This window comes from Cyprinus carpio, chromosome B23 (assembly GCF_018340385.1).
Source record: "Cyprinus carpio isolate SPL01 chromosome B23, ASM1834038v1, whole genome shotgun sequence".
NCBI classification, from domain to species: domain Eukaryota; kingdom Metazoa; phylum Chordata; class Actinopteri; order Cypriniformes; family Cyprinidae; genus Cyprinus; species Cyprinus carpio.
The window spans coordinates 8,171,320-8,190,265 of NC_056619.1; the positions used below are offsets into that span (position 1 = coordinate 8,171,320).

Sequence of the window (18,946 nt, forward strand, 5' to 3'; positions counted from 1 at the left end):
CAAGACTGTGATAAAAGGTAAAAAAAAATCCAGTCCACAATCACTTTTTTATATTGAAAATATGTCATTTTGTGTGTTTTTTTCCCCAAATCAGTGACATCATTTATGAAATTGGTAATTAAAGAGTTAAAATCTTGGATTTTTTTTAAACATTTGGTAGTTTTTTGATCAGGACTGAGGTTGATTAATAGATTTATGCAAAAAATTTGAAAAAAAATATTTATCTGATACATTTTTACAGCAGTTTAATTTAGTGGATGTTTTCATCCACGAACATAACGAAAGGGTAGTGAATTTGCCCACAGTGTATTGTTGAGTTTTTGAAAATTTTCAAAGCATTTTCCCAAAATATGTGTCAAAATAAGATTTGTCACCAAAAATCATTCCATTAGCTGAAAGACAGAGAAAGTTGTGGCCAAAATAAGACTCAACTTTACCCCCTAGTGGACGAAAACGTCCCCAACAACACATAAGGGTTAATAACCTACACAATAGCATTAATATTACATTTATAAGTAGTCAGCTGTACTTCACGGAAGAGGAGACGCACTGTTGATACGGTAGCTACATGTCACTACCATTCATACGTAAGATACTTTTAAAATATGTTTTTCAAATGAGTATCTTGTATATTATTAAAAATGTGTAATACAATTCATACGTAAGATACTTTTAAAATATGTTTTTTAAATGAGTATCTCTTCAGTGTCACATGATCTTCAGAAATCATTCTAATATGTTGATTTGCTGCTCAAGAAACATTTGTTATTATCAGTGTTGAAAACAGCTGTGCTGCTTTGTGGAAACTGGCATTTCTTCAGGATTCAAAAGAAGATCGTTTATTTGATATTTTATTTCTTTTTTGAAATTTTTTGTGTATTTATTGTTGTTTGTAATGTATTTTGTTATTGATTTCTTTATTACTTTATTCATTTCTTTCAGAATCTTTTGGACGATAGTGTATAATAGAACATGAACAGTGAAGGAAGTGTTCTTAACTAATGTGTAACATGCCATTTTTAATTAATAAACAAACTGCTTGTAAATCATTTTACCTGGGGATGATGTTCATGCTGAACTTGTCTGTATATGTTGAAAAGTCTTGCTGTAAAATTGTCAACTTTGATGGTGCTGTTGAAAGAGAAAAAGAAAAAAAAAAACATTTATTTAGATAAGATCACACCAAAAGTATGAATAAAGTTTGAATTAAAGATGTCATTTAATATTTGTGAAGTTACTAGTGATTTTTGATGTCAGCTCTTTATTTCTTTCAGGTTTAAAGCAGATTTCTGCTTGAGTGAAAGTTGTTAAGCCAGAGTTAATTGTGGGTTTTATAAATCATCAGAAGACAGTGTTTGTACCGTAAACATTTCACAAATTATCATGACACGTCATGCCTCTTAGAAATGCACATTTGACAATAGCTTTAATGTTTCTCACACACAACAGAACGTTAGGCAAACTAGTACTGGCACCAGTGTGACTGGTTTTCTTTTATATAGTGCATGAACATTATATTGAGCTTTTATTAAACTTGTGTTAGAATTTGATAGATGAAGCTAATATTGCCCAGACCTATCTATATCTATACATTATAAATATTATGCAGGAATGCAAATGGGGAAGGTTAACACAACTGTCCTCCAGGTGGCGATATCGGCTGGCGTTGACACGCGTATTGGCACAGAAGAAGAACTATTCTCGCGAGGCTGCAATCTTCACGAGTTAATGTTTTCAATATGGCTGCCTCCTCGAGTAGTGCGGCCACTGCTAAACAGAGTGATCATTCTTCACCATCTGAAGAAACAGAGGAGGAATCGGAGTTTTGTCCGGGTTTTAAGGATGTCGACGCATTTGTCAAGGTCGGTGGATCGTTTCAGCGCGTGAATGTCGTTGTCAGCGCTGTAACTAACTGTAACACGTAGCGGCCATGTGTGCACACGCAGTGCGGTTTGAGATGAAGATGAATGTAGTGTGTTTGGTGTGTGTTTGACAGCACGGTCTGGGAGCGGTGGTCTCTGCCACGAAAGCGTCTGCAGCTCTTCCAGCCGCCGGGGATGAGTTTGATCTGTACCGCAGCTTCCCGGCCTTCCAGCAGTTCTGCGCCTCACAGGGAGACCGGCTCTTACACTGGTAACGTTACACACCCTTACTAGAGTACTGCGCACTTACTAGAGTACTGCTCCTCACAGTAACGTTATACTCCCTTACTAGAGTACTGCACCCTTACTAGAGTACTGCTCCTCACAGGGAGACCGGCTCTTACACTGGTAACGTTATAATCCCTTACTAGAGTACTGCTCCTCACAGGGAGACCGGCTCTTACACTGGTAACGTTATACTCCCTTACTAGAGTACTGCTCCTCACAGGGGAGACCGGCTCTTACACTGGTAACGTTATATTCCCTTACTAGAGTACTGGTCACTTACTAGAGTACTGCGCCTCACAGGGAGACCGGCTCTTACACTGGTAACGTTATACTCCCTTACTAGAGTACTGCTCCTGCTCTTACACTGGTAACGTTACACTCCCTTACTAGAGTACTGCTCCTCACAGGGAGACCGGCTCTTACACTGGTAACGTTATACTCCCTTACTAGAGTACTGCTCCTGCTCTTACACTGGTAACGTTACACACCCTTACTAGAGTACTGCGCCTCACAGGGAGACCGGCTCTTACACTGGTAACGTTACACACCCTTACTAGAGTACTGCTCCTGCTCTTACACTGGTAACGTTACACTCCCTTACTAGAGTACTGCTCCTCACAGGGAGACCGGCTCTTACACTGGTCACGTTATACTCCCTTACTAGAGTACTGCTCCTGCTCTTACACTGGTAACGTTACACTCCCTTACTAGAGTACTGCTCCTCACAGGGAGACTGGCTCTTACACTGGTAACGTTATACTCCCTTACTAGAGTACTGCTCCTCACAGGGAGACCGGCTCTTACACTGGTAACGTTATACTCCCTTACTAGAGTACTGCTCCTCACAGAGAGACCGGCTATTACACTGGTAACGTTATACTCCCTTACTAGAGTACTGCTCCTCACAGCGAGACCGGCTCTTACACTGGTAACTTTACACGCCCTTACTAGAGTACTGCTCCTCACAGGGAGACCGGCTCTTACACTGGTAACGTTATACACCCTTACTAGAGTACTGCACCCTTACTAGAGTACTGCTCCTCACAGGGAGACCGGCTCTTACACTGGTAACGTTATACTCCCTTACTATAGTACTGCTCCTCACAGCGAGACCGGCTCTTACACTGGTAACGTTATACTCCCTTACTAGTGTACTGCTCCTCACAGGGAGACCGGCTCTTACACTGGTAACGTTATACTCCCTTACTAGAGTACTGCACCCTTACTAGAGTACTGCGCCTCACAGGGAGACCGGCTCTTACACTGGTAACGTTACACACCCTTACTAGAGTACTGCTCCTGCTCTTACACTGGTAACGTTACACACCCTTACTAGAGTACTGCTCCTCACAGGGAGACCGGCTCTTACACTGGTAACGTTACACACCCTTACTAGAGTACTGCTCCTCACAGGGAGACCGGCTCTTACACTGGTAACGTTACACACCCTTACTAGAGTACTGCGCCTCACAGGGAGACCGGCTCTTACACTGGTAACGTTACACACCCTTACTAGAGTACTGCTTCTCACAGTAACGTTACACTCCCTTACTAGAGTACTGCTCCTCACAGGGAGACCGGCTCTTACACTGGTAACGTTACACACCCTTACTAGAGTACTGCGCCTCACAGGGAGACCGGCTCTTACACTGGTAACGTTACACACCCTTACTAGAGTACTGCTTCTCACAGCGAGACCGGCTCTTACACTGGTAACGTTACACTCCCTTACTAGAGTACTGCTCCTCACAGGGAGACCGGCTCTTACACTGGTAATGTTACACTCCCTTACTAGAGTACTGCTTCTCACAGTAACGTTACACACCCTTACTAGAGTACTGCGCCTCACAGGGAGACCGGCTCTTACACTGGTAACGTTACACACCCTTACTAGAGTACTGCTTCTCACAGTAACGTTATACACCCTTACTAGAGTACTGCTCCTCACAGGGAGACCGGCTCTTACAGTGGTAACGTTACACTCCCTTACTAGAGTACTGCTTCTCACAGTAACGTTATACTCCCTTACTAGAGTACTGCTCCTCACAGGGAGACTGGCTCTTACACTGGTAACGTTATACTCCCTTACTAGAATACTGCTCCTTACAGTAACGTTATACACCCTTACTAGAGTACTGCGCCTCACAGGGAGACTGGCTCTTACACTGGTAACGTTATACTCCCTTACTAGAGTACTGCTCCTCACAGGGAGACTGGCTCTTACACTGGTAACGTTATACTCCCTTACTAGAATACTGCTCCTTACAGTAACGTTATACTCCCTTACTAGAGTACTGCGCCTCACAGGGAGACCGGCTCTTACACTGGTAACGTTATACTCCCTTACTAGAGTACTGCTCCTCACAGGGAGACTGGCTCTTACACTGGTAACGTTATACTCCCTTACTAGAATACTGCTCCTTACAGTAACGTTATACTCCCTTACTAGAGTACTGCGCCTCACAGGGAGACTGGCTCTTACACTGGTAACGTTATACTCCCTTACTAGAGTACTGCTCCTCACAGGGAGACTGGCTCTTACACTGGTAACGTTATACTCCCTTACTAGAATACTGCTCCTTACAGTAACGTTATACTCCCTTACTAGAGTACTGCTCCTCACAGGGAGACCGGCTCTTACACTGGTAACGTTATACTCCCTTACTAGAGTACTGCTCCTCACAGGGAGACCGGCTCTTACACTGGTAACGTTACACACCCTTACTAGAGTATCTATCTATCTATCTATCTATCTAACTCATCTATCTATCTATCTCATCTATCTATACTGGTAACGTTACACTCCCTTACTAGAGTACTGCTCCTCACAGGGAGGATGGGTTGGAAGTTGCATTTTCAAACTTTTAATACAACACATTGTGTTCATTAGATTTTCTTTACTTGGTCCTAAAAAGGTTTTAAGTTATTATATTTGCATTAATAAAACAGAAAAATAAAGGAAATGCTTATCTGGGATATAATAATCTATTCAATCTATAAGAACACAATATACATCTATACAACAGCGAATTGGCCAATAAAGAAAGTATTTCAGTTATATCATACTGGATAAACTTTCTATCAGATCCATTTTTTTGTGTTTTATAGGACTATAAACAGAAATAAAAGCTTATCCTACAAAGTTCTACAAGAAAAACATAACTTCTGTTTGTCTTCTTAGACATTACATGTATGAAACGTGAATAAATGCTTTATTATAATAATTATAGTATTAGTGTTGATTATGTTGTATCTGAACTGGAGTCTTCTTGTACTAATATCTGTGTATTTCTCTGACAGTATGACCCAGATAATGCAGCATCATGGCTGTCGATCTCACATGAGAGACAGGAACAGACTGACCGGGCTGGAGGACAGGTTTGACCTGGTGGTGGACTCAAACGATGCCATCCTGGAGAAAGTGGTACGACTCTTACACTGGGACATCACTGAGATTCAAGCTTAAGGGGCCGGTTGCATAAAAGCTTTAGACTAGTCTTAAGAGTTAGTCATCTAATTTTCGTTCTTTAAGACTGGTCAAAATTTGTAATATTTGGTTACATGAAAAACTAGCTGAATCTAAAATATAAGACTGATTACCCCTTGCTTAACTGCTAGTTGGTCAAACTAGACCAGTTCTTAAGACACTGTCTTAACATAGAGGCTAAGTTTATGCAACTGGCCCCAGCAGATCTTCTGCATTATCTGTATATGTCTGTCCATCATGCCCATTCACACCAAGAATCAGAGAACAGTGAAGTCCACACCACAGTTGAGGAGTGATTAAAACATTCACAGCCAATCATAATCCACCTGGCTTTAAAAAAAAACTCGAGCATTTAAAGCAGAAGGCAATATAACAGCAGAGTGTGCTATTAATATACAGGATGCATATTCTGTGTAGTTATCGTTCTTGGTGTGGGCAGGCATTTAGTGCCTGTATGAATTACAAAAGGTGAAAAGGTCTCAATTATTTTAGTCTCGCGCTGCAAGTCTGTCTTCTGTCCTGTCACATGTGTAAAACTGCTAAATGCCGTGTGATCTGTGTTCAGGGCATTCTCCTGGACGAGGCGTCTGGTGTGAGTCGCACACAGCAGCCGGTGATGCCTGCAGGATATCAGCCACCAAAGATCGTGGTGTCCAGCTGGAATCGCAGGGTTAGTCATCCTTGTTGGAGAGAGATTAGTTTAACTTGATCACATGTTTTGATAAAGTCTGGCTGGTCCTGGAATGATGGCAGCTTTTCTTCTCCTTGCAGGGAGGAGAGCGCAGGGATGAGACCTTTCACCTTCTACATGCTAAAAACATTCAGCGGCCACAGCTCAAGTTCAAGGAGAAAGTGGATAACAGCAACACTCCATTTGTCTCCAAAATTTTCATCAAACCCAATGCAGTTAAGCCTCTGCCATCATGTGAGTGTGTTAAGAAACCCTCAGAGACAACATCATTTGTTTCAAATTTTCGCAGCCTGTGTCATTAGTGCTGTCAAACGATTAATCGCATCCAAAATATACCATATATATCATGTGAGTGTGTTAAGAAACCCTCAGAGACATTATTTTTTTTGTGTGTACATATGTGTCCTGTGTATATTAATGTATGTGTCCTGTGTATATTTGTGTGTGTGTGTGTGATATTTAAGGAAAATGTTATGTAAATATATACATGTAAATAGTTTCAAAATATATACTGTATGTGTCTTTATATAAACATAATAAATATACAAGGTACACACACGAATTATATAAACAAAAACTTATTTTGGATGTCATTAATCAACATTAATAAAATAAAAATAATAATATAAATAATAATAAAAAACGTTTTAATGTTATTCAAATGAGTTGAAATAATATTTATGTTAAATAGTAATTGAATTAAAAATAATATGTTTAAATACTTATATATATATATATATATATATATATATATATATATATACTACTATACTACCATTTAAAAAAAATAGTAAGGTGTTCAGATTCTAAATTGTTACCAAATGTATGACTAGATTTTGCCAACAAACACATTCGTAAGGAGCGGCCGGAGGATTTGGATGTTCCTGCTGCATTGGCTGATTTTATCCATCAGCAGAGAACACAAGAGCATGTGGACGACATGTAAGACCAGATTTACGTGATTCGTTGAGTTTAAAGAGGTCCATTGTGTGTTTTAGTTATTTTACATCAGTGTTTAATATTAGTCTTGTTTTAAACGGATTGTAATGCTGTTTCCCAGGTTTTCTCACCCTTATCAGTATGAATTGGATCATCTGGTCATGCCGGAGAGTCTGAAGTGTAAACCTGATGTCCAGGTAAATGTCTTAATCAGCCTGTTTTCTTTTCAGGAACTGTGATGAGTGTTTTCAATCACTGATATATTTTCTTTGTGTTTTAGATGTATAAACCTCTTGCCGAGTCCACTTGTCAATTTATCTACACTTTAGATGACCTCGTTGCTTTGAATGAGAAGTTAGCCAAGGTGTCTGAGTTCGCTGTGGACCTGGAGGTATGACTGAATCAGGATTTCATGATGCTGTGTTTAGTCACTTTAGGTGTTTAACATGTCCAAATTCTCTGTCTACAGCATCATTCCTACAGAAGCTTTCTGGGAATTACCTGTCTGATGCAGATATCAACACGAGAGGAGGATTTCATCATAGACACGCTGGAGCTGCGCAGTGAAATGTACATCTTAAACGAGACGTTCACCGACCCTGCCATCGTGAAGGTGATTGACTTTAATACTCTGCTCCTCTAATAGATTTACCCACTTAGAGTTGTGTGTGTATGAAACTAAATTAAACCATAAAAATATTTCTGATGCTTAAAGTGAATAAAACATTAACTGCACTAAAATAATTTATATATATATATATACATACACACACACACACACACACACACACACACACACACACACACACACACACACACACACACACACAGAGCCCAGCCCTAGTTTCAACCGTGGAAAGACGTCATTAAAACAGCTTGTAAACTAAATGTTAAAACAAAAATATTAGACTATACTCATTATATTATACTTTACCTGTTACTGATGTCTTAATTATTTAATGTATGTTTAAATAAATCTATTATGAAACAAGTAATGACAGCCACTCTGTAAATTATATTTCAACAACAAATAGAAACTGTATAATTTAGAAGTTAATTTAAAAACAATTTACATGTTTGCGTACAATTTGAGTTTTGGTTATTATAGCTTAAATAAATAGTAATTGAATTTAGGTTTGGGCTCTGTTGTTAATTGTAGTTTAGAACAGAAGCTGAGGTAGATTTTTATCCCTAAGAAAATAATTTGATTTTTGTTTATTATGTGATTTATGTTTAGTTTTTTCCTCCTGCTGTACTGAAACCATACCGAACCATGATGTAAGTACTGACGTACACACACACACACTTATTTTATTTTTATTTGCCATGTAGCACTTCTCATTTTCATTTATATTAATGTACTAAAATAACTAGGTAAAAATTAAAAACTATATTGACATATTAAAAAAAAAGGTTAAAAATGATACAAAACATAATTACTAAAACTTTCTTTAAAATCTAATAAAAAAGCTATATTAGTATCACAATTATATTAAAGGGGTGCTATTATGCTTTTTTAACTTTAGTTAGTCTGTAATCTTGCTGTTTTAGTGTAAAAAATATCTGCAAAATTACAAAGTTCAAAGTCCACTTCAAAAGGAGATATTTTATTTAACAGAAATCACTTTTCAAAAACTACATCGAACGACTCGTTTTGACTACAACGCATATTTCCCGGGATTTGTGATTTCACAAAGATCAACGAATGGGACGAGACCTGGTTGAGCTGCACTAGAGAAGGGAACGAGTGTTATCACTAATTCTGAGACACGTTAGTTCGTGCTCAAATGATTTTGACGCAATATTTTGATAATTAAATATCAATCACAGCACACACTGGCACAGCTAACCAATCACAGCACATTTCGTATTTCAGAAGGCGGGCCTTCATTTGATACGGGAACTATTCGAGCCGTTCATGCCAGACTGGGGAGAGAGGTGTTGTAATAATGTAAAATATGTGAAAAATGATGTGTTTTTTGAACAAACTAGTATGAGAGTCTATTCTAGTACACCCCCAAAACAAAATCTAAACTTTGTAAAAGAGCATAATAGGACCCCTTTAAAACAACACGGGTGTGTGTGTTTATGCTAGATATAAAATAATACTGTAGGTCTTCATATAATACTGCAGCTGTAGGCTGAATTGCCTAAAATTAAATTTGCTCTTTTTACTAATAACATAATGTTCCCTTATGTGTAATAAATCACTCACCTCCAAAGTGACATGTGCTGATGTAACTAAGGCTGGATGTGTGTTAAAGAAAAACAAACAAACAAACAAAACTATCATAACCCAACAAGTTTCATCCATTAAACAAATTAATGTCCCATCTTACACTCAAATCCAGCTGAAGGTTGATTTTCATTCATAAAAATGTTACATTATGGATAGTGGTTTTATGTGGATGCATGTTTAATTTTATTCTTTTACTAGTTTGTAACTGTAATTGCGATTATTAATTACGATTATCACAATTTACATTGATTTGATGTTTATACCATTGTTTGATGCAACGGCATGCCGTATTTTTTTATGAAAATAAACGAGTTGAAAAATCTAACTGAAAAATTGCTTTTCTATAGTATTAAGTCTCAAATGTCAACTATACATCGGATTGGTTTCTTCTTTAAATTATAAAAAAAAGAAAAAATATGAATGGTATGTTATACTAAAACTAAAACAATGGAAAAAACCCTAAAATAACATGTAGAAAGAAAAAAAAAAATCTTAAGCGTGCAGAATAACATAAGTGGACTTATGAACGATTAATTGGCGCTTTGAACGATTACGTAATTGTGGCATCCATAATTGTAATCGCGATTAGAAATTCGATTAATTGTGCAGCCCTATATTAATTGTGTTTTTGTTATGGATATTAAATGTGCTGTGAATGCCATTTGCTGATTGCTGTGGTTCATGAGGTTTGTTGTAGGCATCACGTGTTGCTCCTGCAGGTGTTTCACGGTGCTGACTCTGACATCGAGTGGCTACAAAAGGACTTTGGTCTTTATGTGGTCAGCATGTTTGACACCCATCATGCTGCGCGTTGCCTAAACCTCGGCCGAAACTCCCTCGACCATCTCCTGAAAGTCTACTGCAGTGTGAACTCTGATAAACGCTACCAGCTGGCAGACTGGAGGATACGGTAATCCCAACACTCAATACATTTAGCACAGATTGATCCGTACAATATCATTCCTCATTGATCTAATCTCATTATGTAAGACAAAATGAACTCAAGACCAATTTTGTGTTTGTCGGATAGCTGTAATAGTCATTGTGGTAATACTAGTGTGTGTTGTGTGTCTGTAGACCGTTGCCGGATCAGATGTTGAAGTACGCTCAGGCTGACACTCACTATCTGCTGTATGTGTACGATCGAGTCCGGGCTGACCTGTATGATATGGGCAACGGCCAACCCACCCTCATTCAGCAAGTCTGGGATAAAAGCAGAGACCTCTCGCTCAAGGTTTGGACTGGTTTCTTCATACCAACTAATTACAGTTACATTTACAATCAAAATCAACAAAAGAGCAACGGTATGCAAGTGATATAAGTCTGTTAGCCTGACACAGCACTTGTAGCAAGGTCTTTTTTTTCATTATATAATAAATAAAAAGAAAACAGACTAGAAAACGAATAGAGCAAGCTAGTGTTAGAGGCCTTGTTTTAAGAAAACAAGCAGCTAATGAATAGAGTGCAAGTCTATATTTTTTTTAAAGAATAGAATTAGAATAGAGAGTGCTAGAGTTAGAGGGTCAAATAAAGATGTATGTGTTTTTAGCCGATTCTTGAAGATGGCTAAGGACTCAGCTGCTGGGATTGAGTTGGGCGGGTCATTACACCAGGATGTTGTATGTGTTTTTAGCCGATTCTTGAAGATGGCTAAGGACTCAGCTGCTGGGATTGAGTTACGTTCACTTGCAGAACACAAGCTTCTAGAGGGCACATAAGTCTGAAGTAATGAAGGTAAAGGGGTGCAGAGCCAGTGGTGGTTTTGTAGACAAACATTAATGCTTTGAATTTTATGCGAACTGCTGTTGGTAGCCAGTGCCAAATTGATAAACAGAGGTGTGATGTGTGTTATATTGGCTCATTAAAAATTAATCTTGCATCTGTGTTCTGGATTAATTGTAAAGGTTTGATAGAAGTGGCTGGAAGACCTGCCAAGAGAGCATTGCAATAGTCCAGCCTGGACAGAACAAGAGCTTGAACAAGGAGATGTGAAGCATGTTCTGAAAGAAAGGGCCTGATCTTCTCAATGTTGAATAAAGCAAATCTGCAGGACCGGACAGTTTTAGTAATGTGGTCTGAGAAAGTCAGCTGATCATAAATCACAACTTCCAGGTTTCTATGAGAGGTAGAGTTGAGTGTCATCAGCATAGCAGTGATAAGAAAAGCCTTGTTTCTGAATGACACAACCTAGTGATGCCATGTGGACAGAGAAAAGAAGTGGTCTAAGAACTGAGCCCTGAGGCACCCCAGAAGTTAGATGTTGCGACTTGGACACCTCACCTCACCAACACAACTCGTTTAAGTGTTTTTGCAATGAAAGGTAGAAGGGAAACTGGACTGTAGTTCTCTGAAAGAGTTGGTTTAAGGGTGGGTTTCTTAAGTAGTGGGGTTATACGAGCCTGTCTAAGGGATGTGTTAACGATGTGAGTGAGAGAAGGTATAACTGCATGAGAAATGGCTTGAAGGAGATGAGATGGAAACCAATCAAGCAGACAAGTAGTAGGATGATTAGAAAGGATGAGTTTGGAGACTTCTGCCTCAGAGAGTGGAGAGAAGGATGTGAACGAGTGTATGTTTGCTGGTGAGATGTGCTTGACAAGATTGTGGTGTGACAAATTGTGCACTGATGGTTTTAATTTTATTAATGAAGAACGTGGCAAAGTCGTCAGATGTTAGTTGATGAAGGAGATGGAGGAGGAGGAAAAAGGAGGGAGGAAAATGTTTTAAAGAGCATGCAAGAGATAGACAAATTGTTAATTTTATGTTAGTATGTCCTTTTAGCAGTGGAGACATTAGCAGAGAAGGAAGACAGGGGTGACTTATACATTAAGGTCAGTAGTATTTTTTGATTTGTGCCACTCCCTTTCAGTAGCCCTGAGCTTAGAACGATGTTCACGGAGAACATCAGACAGCCCAGGGGCAGAAGGGGTGGTACGGCCGACCTGGAAGACAAGGGGCAGGCCGTGTCTGCTAAATTAGACCTGGCTCAATGTGCCGGTATTCGTTAATGCGATATATCGCGGTAATGAAATATGCACGATATTGTTATCGTGGGCACTTCCAAATACCGAGAATCAATGGTATATCCCTATTAGCAAATTGGGCTTTCAGAACTCGCTTTGAACTCTGTTTTAATCATTTTGGGGACTTTAATAAAGCCAATCTCTTTGCCCATCAACAGCATGGTCAAAATGCACTGTTACACCCCGTTCCACGAGCAGCTTTGGGGATGTCTGCTGCTTTAAAGACCCTACAGGCAGAAACTTAAATCTGCTAAAACTGTGTAAAGATGTAAGAGATGGACCAACGAAACAGACGCACAACAAGCCTGTTTTGACCTCACTGATGGAGTGTTTTTGAAGCTGCTACCACCAAACTGGACGAACTCACAGAGACCGTACGCATCATATATTAGTTTTTGTGAGGATATATGCATTCCTACCAGGACTTATTTAACATTCACAATGATAAGCCATGTTTACAGCAAAACTCAGACATCTTCGTCAGGCCGCAGAAATGCTACAGAAAATGGGGACAGAGTCTTGTACAATCAGGCCTGGAAAACACACTGAACAAAGATTAGAATAAAAAGACCTACGCTAAAAAGTTGGAAGACCAGTTTACTTCCAACGACTCAAACTTCAGTGTGGAGTGGACTGAGAGCCATCACTAATTACAAGACACCATCCTCCTGCACTGAGGCTAATCAACGGACTGTTAACGACCTGAATGAGTTTTATTGTAGATTTGAACACCCCAACACCCATTCTGACCATCTCTCTTTTCCAACCTCCGGCTCCAACTGCAATCCCCCTCGTCCACACTCCTGTCGTCAATCTGTGAAGATGAGTGCGCCAGGGTCTTCAGGAAGACAAAAGAAGAAAAGCACCAGGCCCAGATGGCGGTTACACCAGCCTGTTTGAAAAAACCTGTGCTGACCAGCTGGCCCCCCACTTTTCACAGATCTTCAACAGATCTCTGGAGTTGTGTGAAGTGCCTTCCTGCTTCAAACGCTCCACCATCATCCCCATTCCAAAGAAACCCAAGATTACAGGACTTAACGACTACAAGACCTGTGGCTCTAACATCTGTCGTCATGAAGTCGTTTGAAAAACTGGTTCTGGCTTATCTGAAGGACATCACTGGACCCGTTACTGGACCCCCTGCAGTTTGCTTACCGAGCAAACAGGTCTGTGGATGATGCAATCAACATGGGATTGCACTTCATCCTGCAACATCTGGACAAAACAGGGACTTATGTGAGGATCCTGTTTGTGGACTTCATTCGGCTTTCAACACCATCATCCCAACAGTCCTCCAGACCAAACTGACCCCAGCTCTCTGTTCCTAGTTTCTATCTGTCAGTGGAATCACCAGCTTTCTGACAGATAGGCAACAGCTAGTGAGGACTGGGGAAATTCATGTCCAACAGCTGCTCCACCAATCACTGGTGCCCCTCAGGGATGTGTTCTCTCCCCCCTGCTCTTCTCGCTGTACACCACCACGACTGCACCTCAAAAGACCCCTTTGTCAAGCTCCTGAAGTTTGCTGACGACACCACACTCATCGGTCTCATCCAGGACGGTGACGAGTCTGCTTACAGACAAGAGGTTGAGCAGCTGGCTGTCTGGTGCAGTCTTAACAACCTGGAGCTGAACACGCTCAAAACAGTGGAGATGATCGTGGACTTCAGAAGAAAAACCCCCCTGCACTCCCCCCACTCACCATCATGAAAGCACTGTGGCTGCAGTGGAGTCTTCAGATTCCTGGGAACCACCATCTCTCAGGACCTGAAGTGGGACAATCACATTGACTCCATTGTTTAAAAGGCCCAGCAAAGGTTGTACTTCCTTCGCCAGCTGAGGAAGTTTAACCTGCCACAGGAGCTGCTGAAACAGTTCTACTCAGCCGTCATTGAGTCTGTCCCTGTGCACTTCAATAACTGTGTGGTTTGGTTCAGCTACAAAATCAGACATCAGAAGACTACAGAGAACGGTTCGGACTGCTGAAAGGATTATTGGTACTCCCCTGCCCACCCTTCAAGACTGTATCATCCAGAGTGAGGAAAAGGGCTCTTAAATATCTGCAAACATATATCTGCAAAAGTTACCCCATCTTTGAACTCTTACCATCTGGCCGGCACTTCAGAGCCGCAAATACCAGGACAGTCAGGCACAAGAACAGTGTTCTTCCCCCAGGCAATCTACCTCATGAACAGTTAAATGTTCCCCACTTATACAATAAAAATGTGCAATATCCTTATATTTATTTGTTAATCATGCTAGTACATCCCTGCATCTTACTCAATCCAATTCCATTATCATTTATAGCACAATTGTTTATACACTTATTTATCTGCAAAGGGTTTTTATTTTTTTGACTGTGTGTTGTTGTCTTTTGTGTACTGGAAGCTTATGTCACCTAAAACAAATTCCTTGTATGCGCAAGCATACTTGGCAATAAAGCTCTTTCTGATTTAAGCTTATGTCACTAAAACAAATTCCTTGTATGCGCAAGCATACTTAGCTATTGTGCTCATTGTGAATGTTATGCATTAACTAAGGTTAACTAATGAGGTCTTATTGTAAATGATACCTATGGGTCTTTAAAGTTCTTTTGCACTTTAATCGGTGTAAAAATTTTTAACTTTAAATATATTTTTTGTGTTGCTTTATTGCATTTAAATGTTCAGTTATTTTTGTTATAAGAAACAAGGTATTTAAACCTGTTATACTGTATTATGACCACTTTTTTATAACTTAATTTCAATACCGTGATAATACCGCATACCGTGGTAAAACATGATCAATTAATCGCAACATGAAAATTTGATACCGGCATATCCCCTAGTCGAAGGGGTGGTACGGCCGACCTGGAAGACAAGGGGCAGGCCGTGTCTAAAGAGATGACAACTGTTTAGGGGAAGGAAGCAAAAATGAAACCATAGCAGATAGCCAGGAGTATGAGAGTGAGCGTAGGTTACCTCGAAAGATGAGATGAATTAAATTAAATTAAACACCCCAAATGCACAGAAAATATAAAACGTGTTTATTTTGTTGTGGTAATGACTTTGAATCAGTTCAACTGAATCATTTAAAGGAATCAGCTCAATATAGTGATTCAATGTTCCAAATGAAGTTCTGAATATTTTAACATCCATCTCGTCTTTCTCTTTAGAAATATGTGAAGCCTATTTTTACGGAGGACTCGTACATGGAGCTATACCGCAAGCAGAAGAAGAGCTTCAACACACAGCAGCTGGCGGCCTTCAGACTGCTGTACGCCTGGAGAGATAAACTGGGACGGGAGGAAGATGAGAGCACTGGGTAATGCTCCAAACCGCCTCTCTGCTGACAGGTTACTAGTTACTGTGTAGTTGTGATTCATGAATGTGTTGTTTCTCCACAGATATATCTTACCAAACCACATGATGATGAAGATCGCTGAGGAGCTTCCAAAGTAAGTTTCATTTTCAACTTTCTTAACTCTTAGAATAAAAGTGGACTTAGATAGTTTGGTCAGCCTAGTTTGAGTGGACTAGTGCATTTGAAATCCTTTTATCTATTATTGAAATGTTTTATTCTTTTGAAGGCTGTATAAATGTACGTGATGTCCCCTCTCTAGGGAGCCTCAGGGCATCATCGCATGCTGTAACCCCACTCCACCACTAGTGCGCCAGCAGATCAACGAGCTTCATCAGCTTATCAAACAAGCTCGAGAGACCCCTTTACTCAAGGTGTGCGCTCAGACAAACACTATCTAGCTCATAGACTCTGCTTGTTTCACTTCATGAATGTTCTCTCTTTTTAGGCAGAGGTACTTGCTGAAAAGAGGAAATCGATGACCCCTAAAAGAAAGGTGTGTTGACAGATGTTCAGCTTTTTCCTGAGGATCCAAACTGGAAGGAGAAGCTATATTTGTGTGTATTTCTAATTGCCCCTCTTGCTGTTGTATTCTAGCCACAGACGATTTTATTCGGACCGCATGACACTTCCCGCTCGTCTGAAAGTGATTTCCTGGACCTTTCCTCCTTTGGTAGGTCTTGATATTATGAAGACCTCATGATTTGCCTTGGTGTTATTTTAAAACCACCAATTGACATTTTCTCCACATATATATATATATATTTAGAAACTCCAACCAAACCGGGAGTTTTGTTTTCAGAAGAGGAGGATGAAAGCGTGAACCAAGAGGGAAAATCCTTGCACGGACTGATAGCTTCAGCAAAAATCAGCCTTTTTGCGGTAGGACATTTGAAAAGAAATCTGAGAAACCTGTGTGTGTCTCTCTGGTTTAGCATGTTCAGGTGTATCCGCATGTATTGTAAAGTCTAGCAGAAGTTTGATGTTTAAGCGTTTGTAATTGTTAATGGTCTTACTCATCAGTTTGTTTGGGGAGCGCTTCTGTGAGTTGATGTTTTTTTGTCACTTGTATTTAAGGAGGAGGCGGCAGCAGCTCCTGCTCATCTGACTGTGGCACAACAAAAAGCTCACAGCATCATGGAGTCCTTCGAGAACCCCTTCAGAATGGTACAGTACTTCAGTTTAGTTCATGCCTTTTGTCCAGTTGTATTGCATACTTATTCACTGACACTCGTTTTCAGTATTTACCATCAAAGGACATTCACATTTCCAAGAATGCCAAGTATGACCCCTCTTCAAAGATTTATGAGGTATACATTCTTTTTTACACACCTTTATGAATAATATATATATAGGAGTAATTATATTGACTAATTTTGTTGTGTTTAAAACAGATTCATAACCGGTGGAAATTACAGAGTATTGCGCAGCAGCAGAAGGAGGCGCAGGAGAAACAGCAGGCTAAAGAACAGGCCAAGAAAGCTCAAGGTACAAACAACACGGCAGTTTTATAGAAACTCTACTGTAGTCTGGTGTTTTAATACACTAACTTTGAGATGATTTATTTGTGCATAAATGTCTGTCTTTCAGAGGAACGAAAGAAAGCTAAACTGAGCTACCAGGAGTCGCTGCAAAACGTTCACACTGTCCGGCAGCAAGTAGCGGTGAGGAAGCTCCAGCTCACCGACTTTACAAGCTGTATTTGCTTTTCTTCATTTTACACTAACAGGTTTTGTTGATCTCGTGTTCTTAGGAAGCAAAGCAGGCTGGGCAGAAAAGAGAGAGAGCTGCCAGTGATGCTGGTGAAGAGAGTATTAAACCAAAAATGAAAGTCTCAAAGACTGAAAGTGAGACTTCGGTGGCTGATCAGTCGACAAAACCTGCTCAGAAAAAAAAGAAACAGAAAAAAGCTCAAGAGCCGGAAGTTCCCGAACAAGACTTTAAACCTTTTGACTACAGCCAGTCAAATTTTAAAATGTTTGATGGTAAGACATCTGATTTTTTTTTTTTTCTGTATTTTTCCTGTTGGTTCAGTGCATTGTCTTCATTGCTTGTATTTTATCCACTCAGGCAAATCTAAAGAGAGTTCACAGTTTGATCCAAACAGACAAGCACATGGACCCAAGCAGAAGGTATTCACCTGTTTTCAATCTACAAGCATCGACTGTCACACAAATCTCAGCTTGGATTGATTAAACTGTGCAAGATCTCTGATTTTTTTTGCCAACTTTGATTCTCAGAAAAAAGGACAGAAGAAAAACGCTGTGGGAGGCAGGAGCATGTCTTATGTCCCGGCCAAATCTGACAGGTAACACACACACAGCTAGACTCAAGAAGTGAATTATTGCTGGATTAAAAAAATATATATATTGTATGATGGGTTTATTTCTGTTTGCAGAGGGTTTCGTCACAATTGGCCCAAGAGATAGAAGTCTTCAGCTGAAGGCTTTATCCTTTTAACAAGCGTTCTTTGTAACATTGATATTTTTTGCGGACTGAATTATTTGTCATGGCTGTACTTGTACACATTAATTTGTGGTATTTGATCCATCATTAAAATTAGATTTTAGAAAAAAAAAATTGATCTGGTCTTTCATTAAAGCCTTAGGTTTTTATTTGAAGCTTATATGTAAAGGATTTTTTTTTCTCTGCAAAATTAAAGATAGGGAAGACATTTTGATTCCAGAAATATTTTTTGTTATACTGGTAGAAATTCTCTTCACATCCTGATAGCGTTCAATAATTGAAGTGCTCTGTGGCAGGGTTCGTCCAATCGTTCGATTCGGTCCGAATGCAGATATGATTTGCATACCTCTGTGCAGCCAATAGGGAGTGTTTGGGGTGTGGCTAATGTAGCTAGCTGAGCCAGATTGAGTTTAGATTTTGTTACAGAAGCTAAAGCCAAAATGCAAAGACTTGACAAAATAGACAGACATTAAAACAAGGATAAACATTGGCAATGTTTTTGCAAAATGGTGTAATTCGCCAATGTGTTCGTTTCAATCGACGCAATGAACTTGCAGTGTTTCTTCTGCACAGGTAAGCTAAACTTCAAATGAAAAGTGTTTTTAATACGTT

General features: G+C 39.7%; 1 protein-coding gene across 2 annotated transcripts; it reads left to right on the forward strand.

The window, feature by feature from the left end:
• Positions 1-1,693: 1,693 nt before the first annotated feature.
• LOC109068010 (exosome component 10-like) lies at positions 1,694-18,448 on the forward strand. 2 transcript variants are annotated; one of them, XM_042751522.1, is made up of 25 exons: positions 1,694-1,862; positions 1,997-2,133; positions 5,451-5,574; positions 6,203-6,307; positions 6,409-6,562; positions 7,162-7,270; positions 7,389-7,464; positions 7,548-7,658; positions 7,737-7,880; positions 10,226-10,416; positions 10,584-10,740; positions 15,684-15,832; positions 15,915-15,965; positions 16,131-16,242; positions 16,317-16,364; positions 16,466-16,541; positions 16,671-16,750; positions 16,946-17,035; positions 17,110-17,178; positions 17,263-17,356; positions 17,459-17,532; positions 17,622-17,853; positions 17,939-18,000; positions 18,109-18,176; positions 18,267-18,448. In XM_042751522.1, the coding sequence occupies exons 1-25, from the start codon at positions 1,740-1,742 to the stop codon at positions 18,295-18,297; spliced, it is 2,667 nt and encodes an 888-aa protein (XP_042607456.1). In that variant the 5' UTR covers positions 1,694-1,739; the 3' UTR covers positions 18,298-18,448. The 2 variants fall into 2 exon arrangements, with proteins under 2 accessions (XP_042607456.1, XP_042607455.1); XM_042751521.1 differs by having other exon boundaries at positions 1,695-1,862; positions 16,638-16,750.
• The last annotated feature ends 498 nt before the right edge of the window (positions 18,449-18,946 follow it).

What these genes read in the sequence shown, in the direction of transcription:
- LOC109068010 (XM_042751521.1), top strand. Translation starts at nt 1,740, where the DNA reads ATGGCTGCCTCCTCGAGTAGTGCGGCCACTGCTAAACAGAGTGATCAT. An exon ending in ATGCCATCCTGGAGAAAGTG is followed by an intron (nt 5,575 to 6,202) that starts GTACGACTCTTA and finishes ATCTGTGTTCAG; the next exon opens with GGCATTCTCCTGGACGAGGC. An exon ending in TGTCCAGCTGGAATCGCAGG is followed by an intron (nt 6,308 to 6,408) that starts GTTAGTCATCCT and finishes TTCTCCTTGCAG; the next exon opens with GGAGGAGAGCGCAGGGATGA.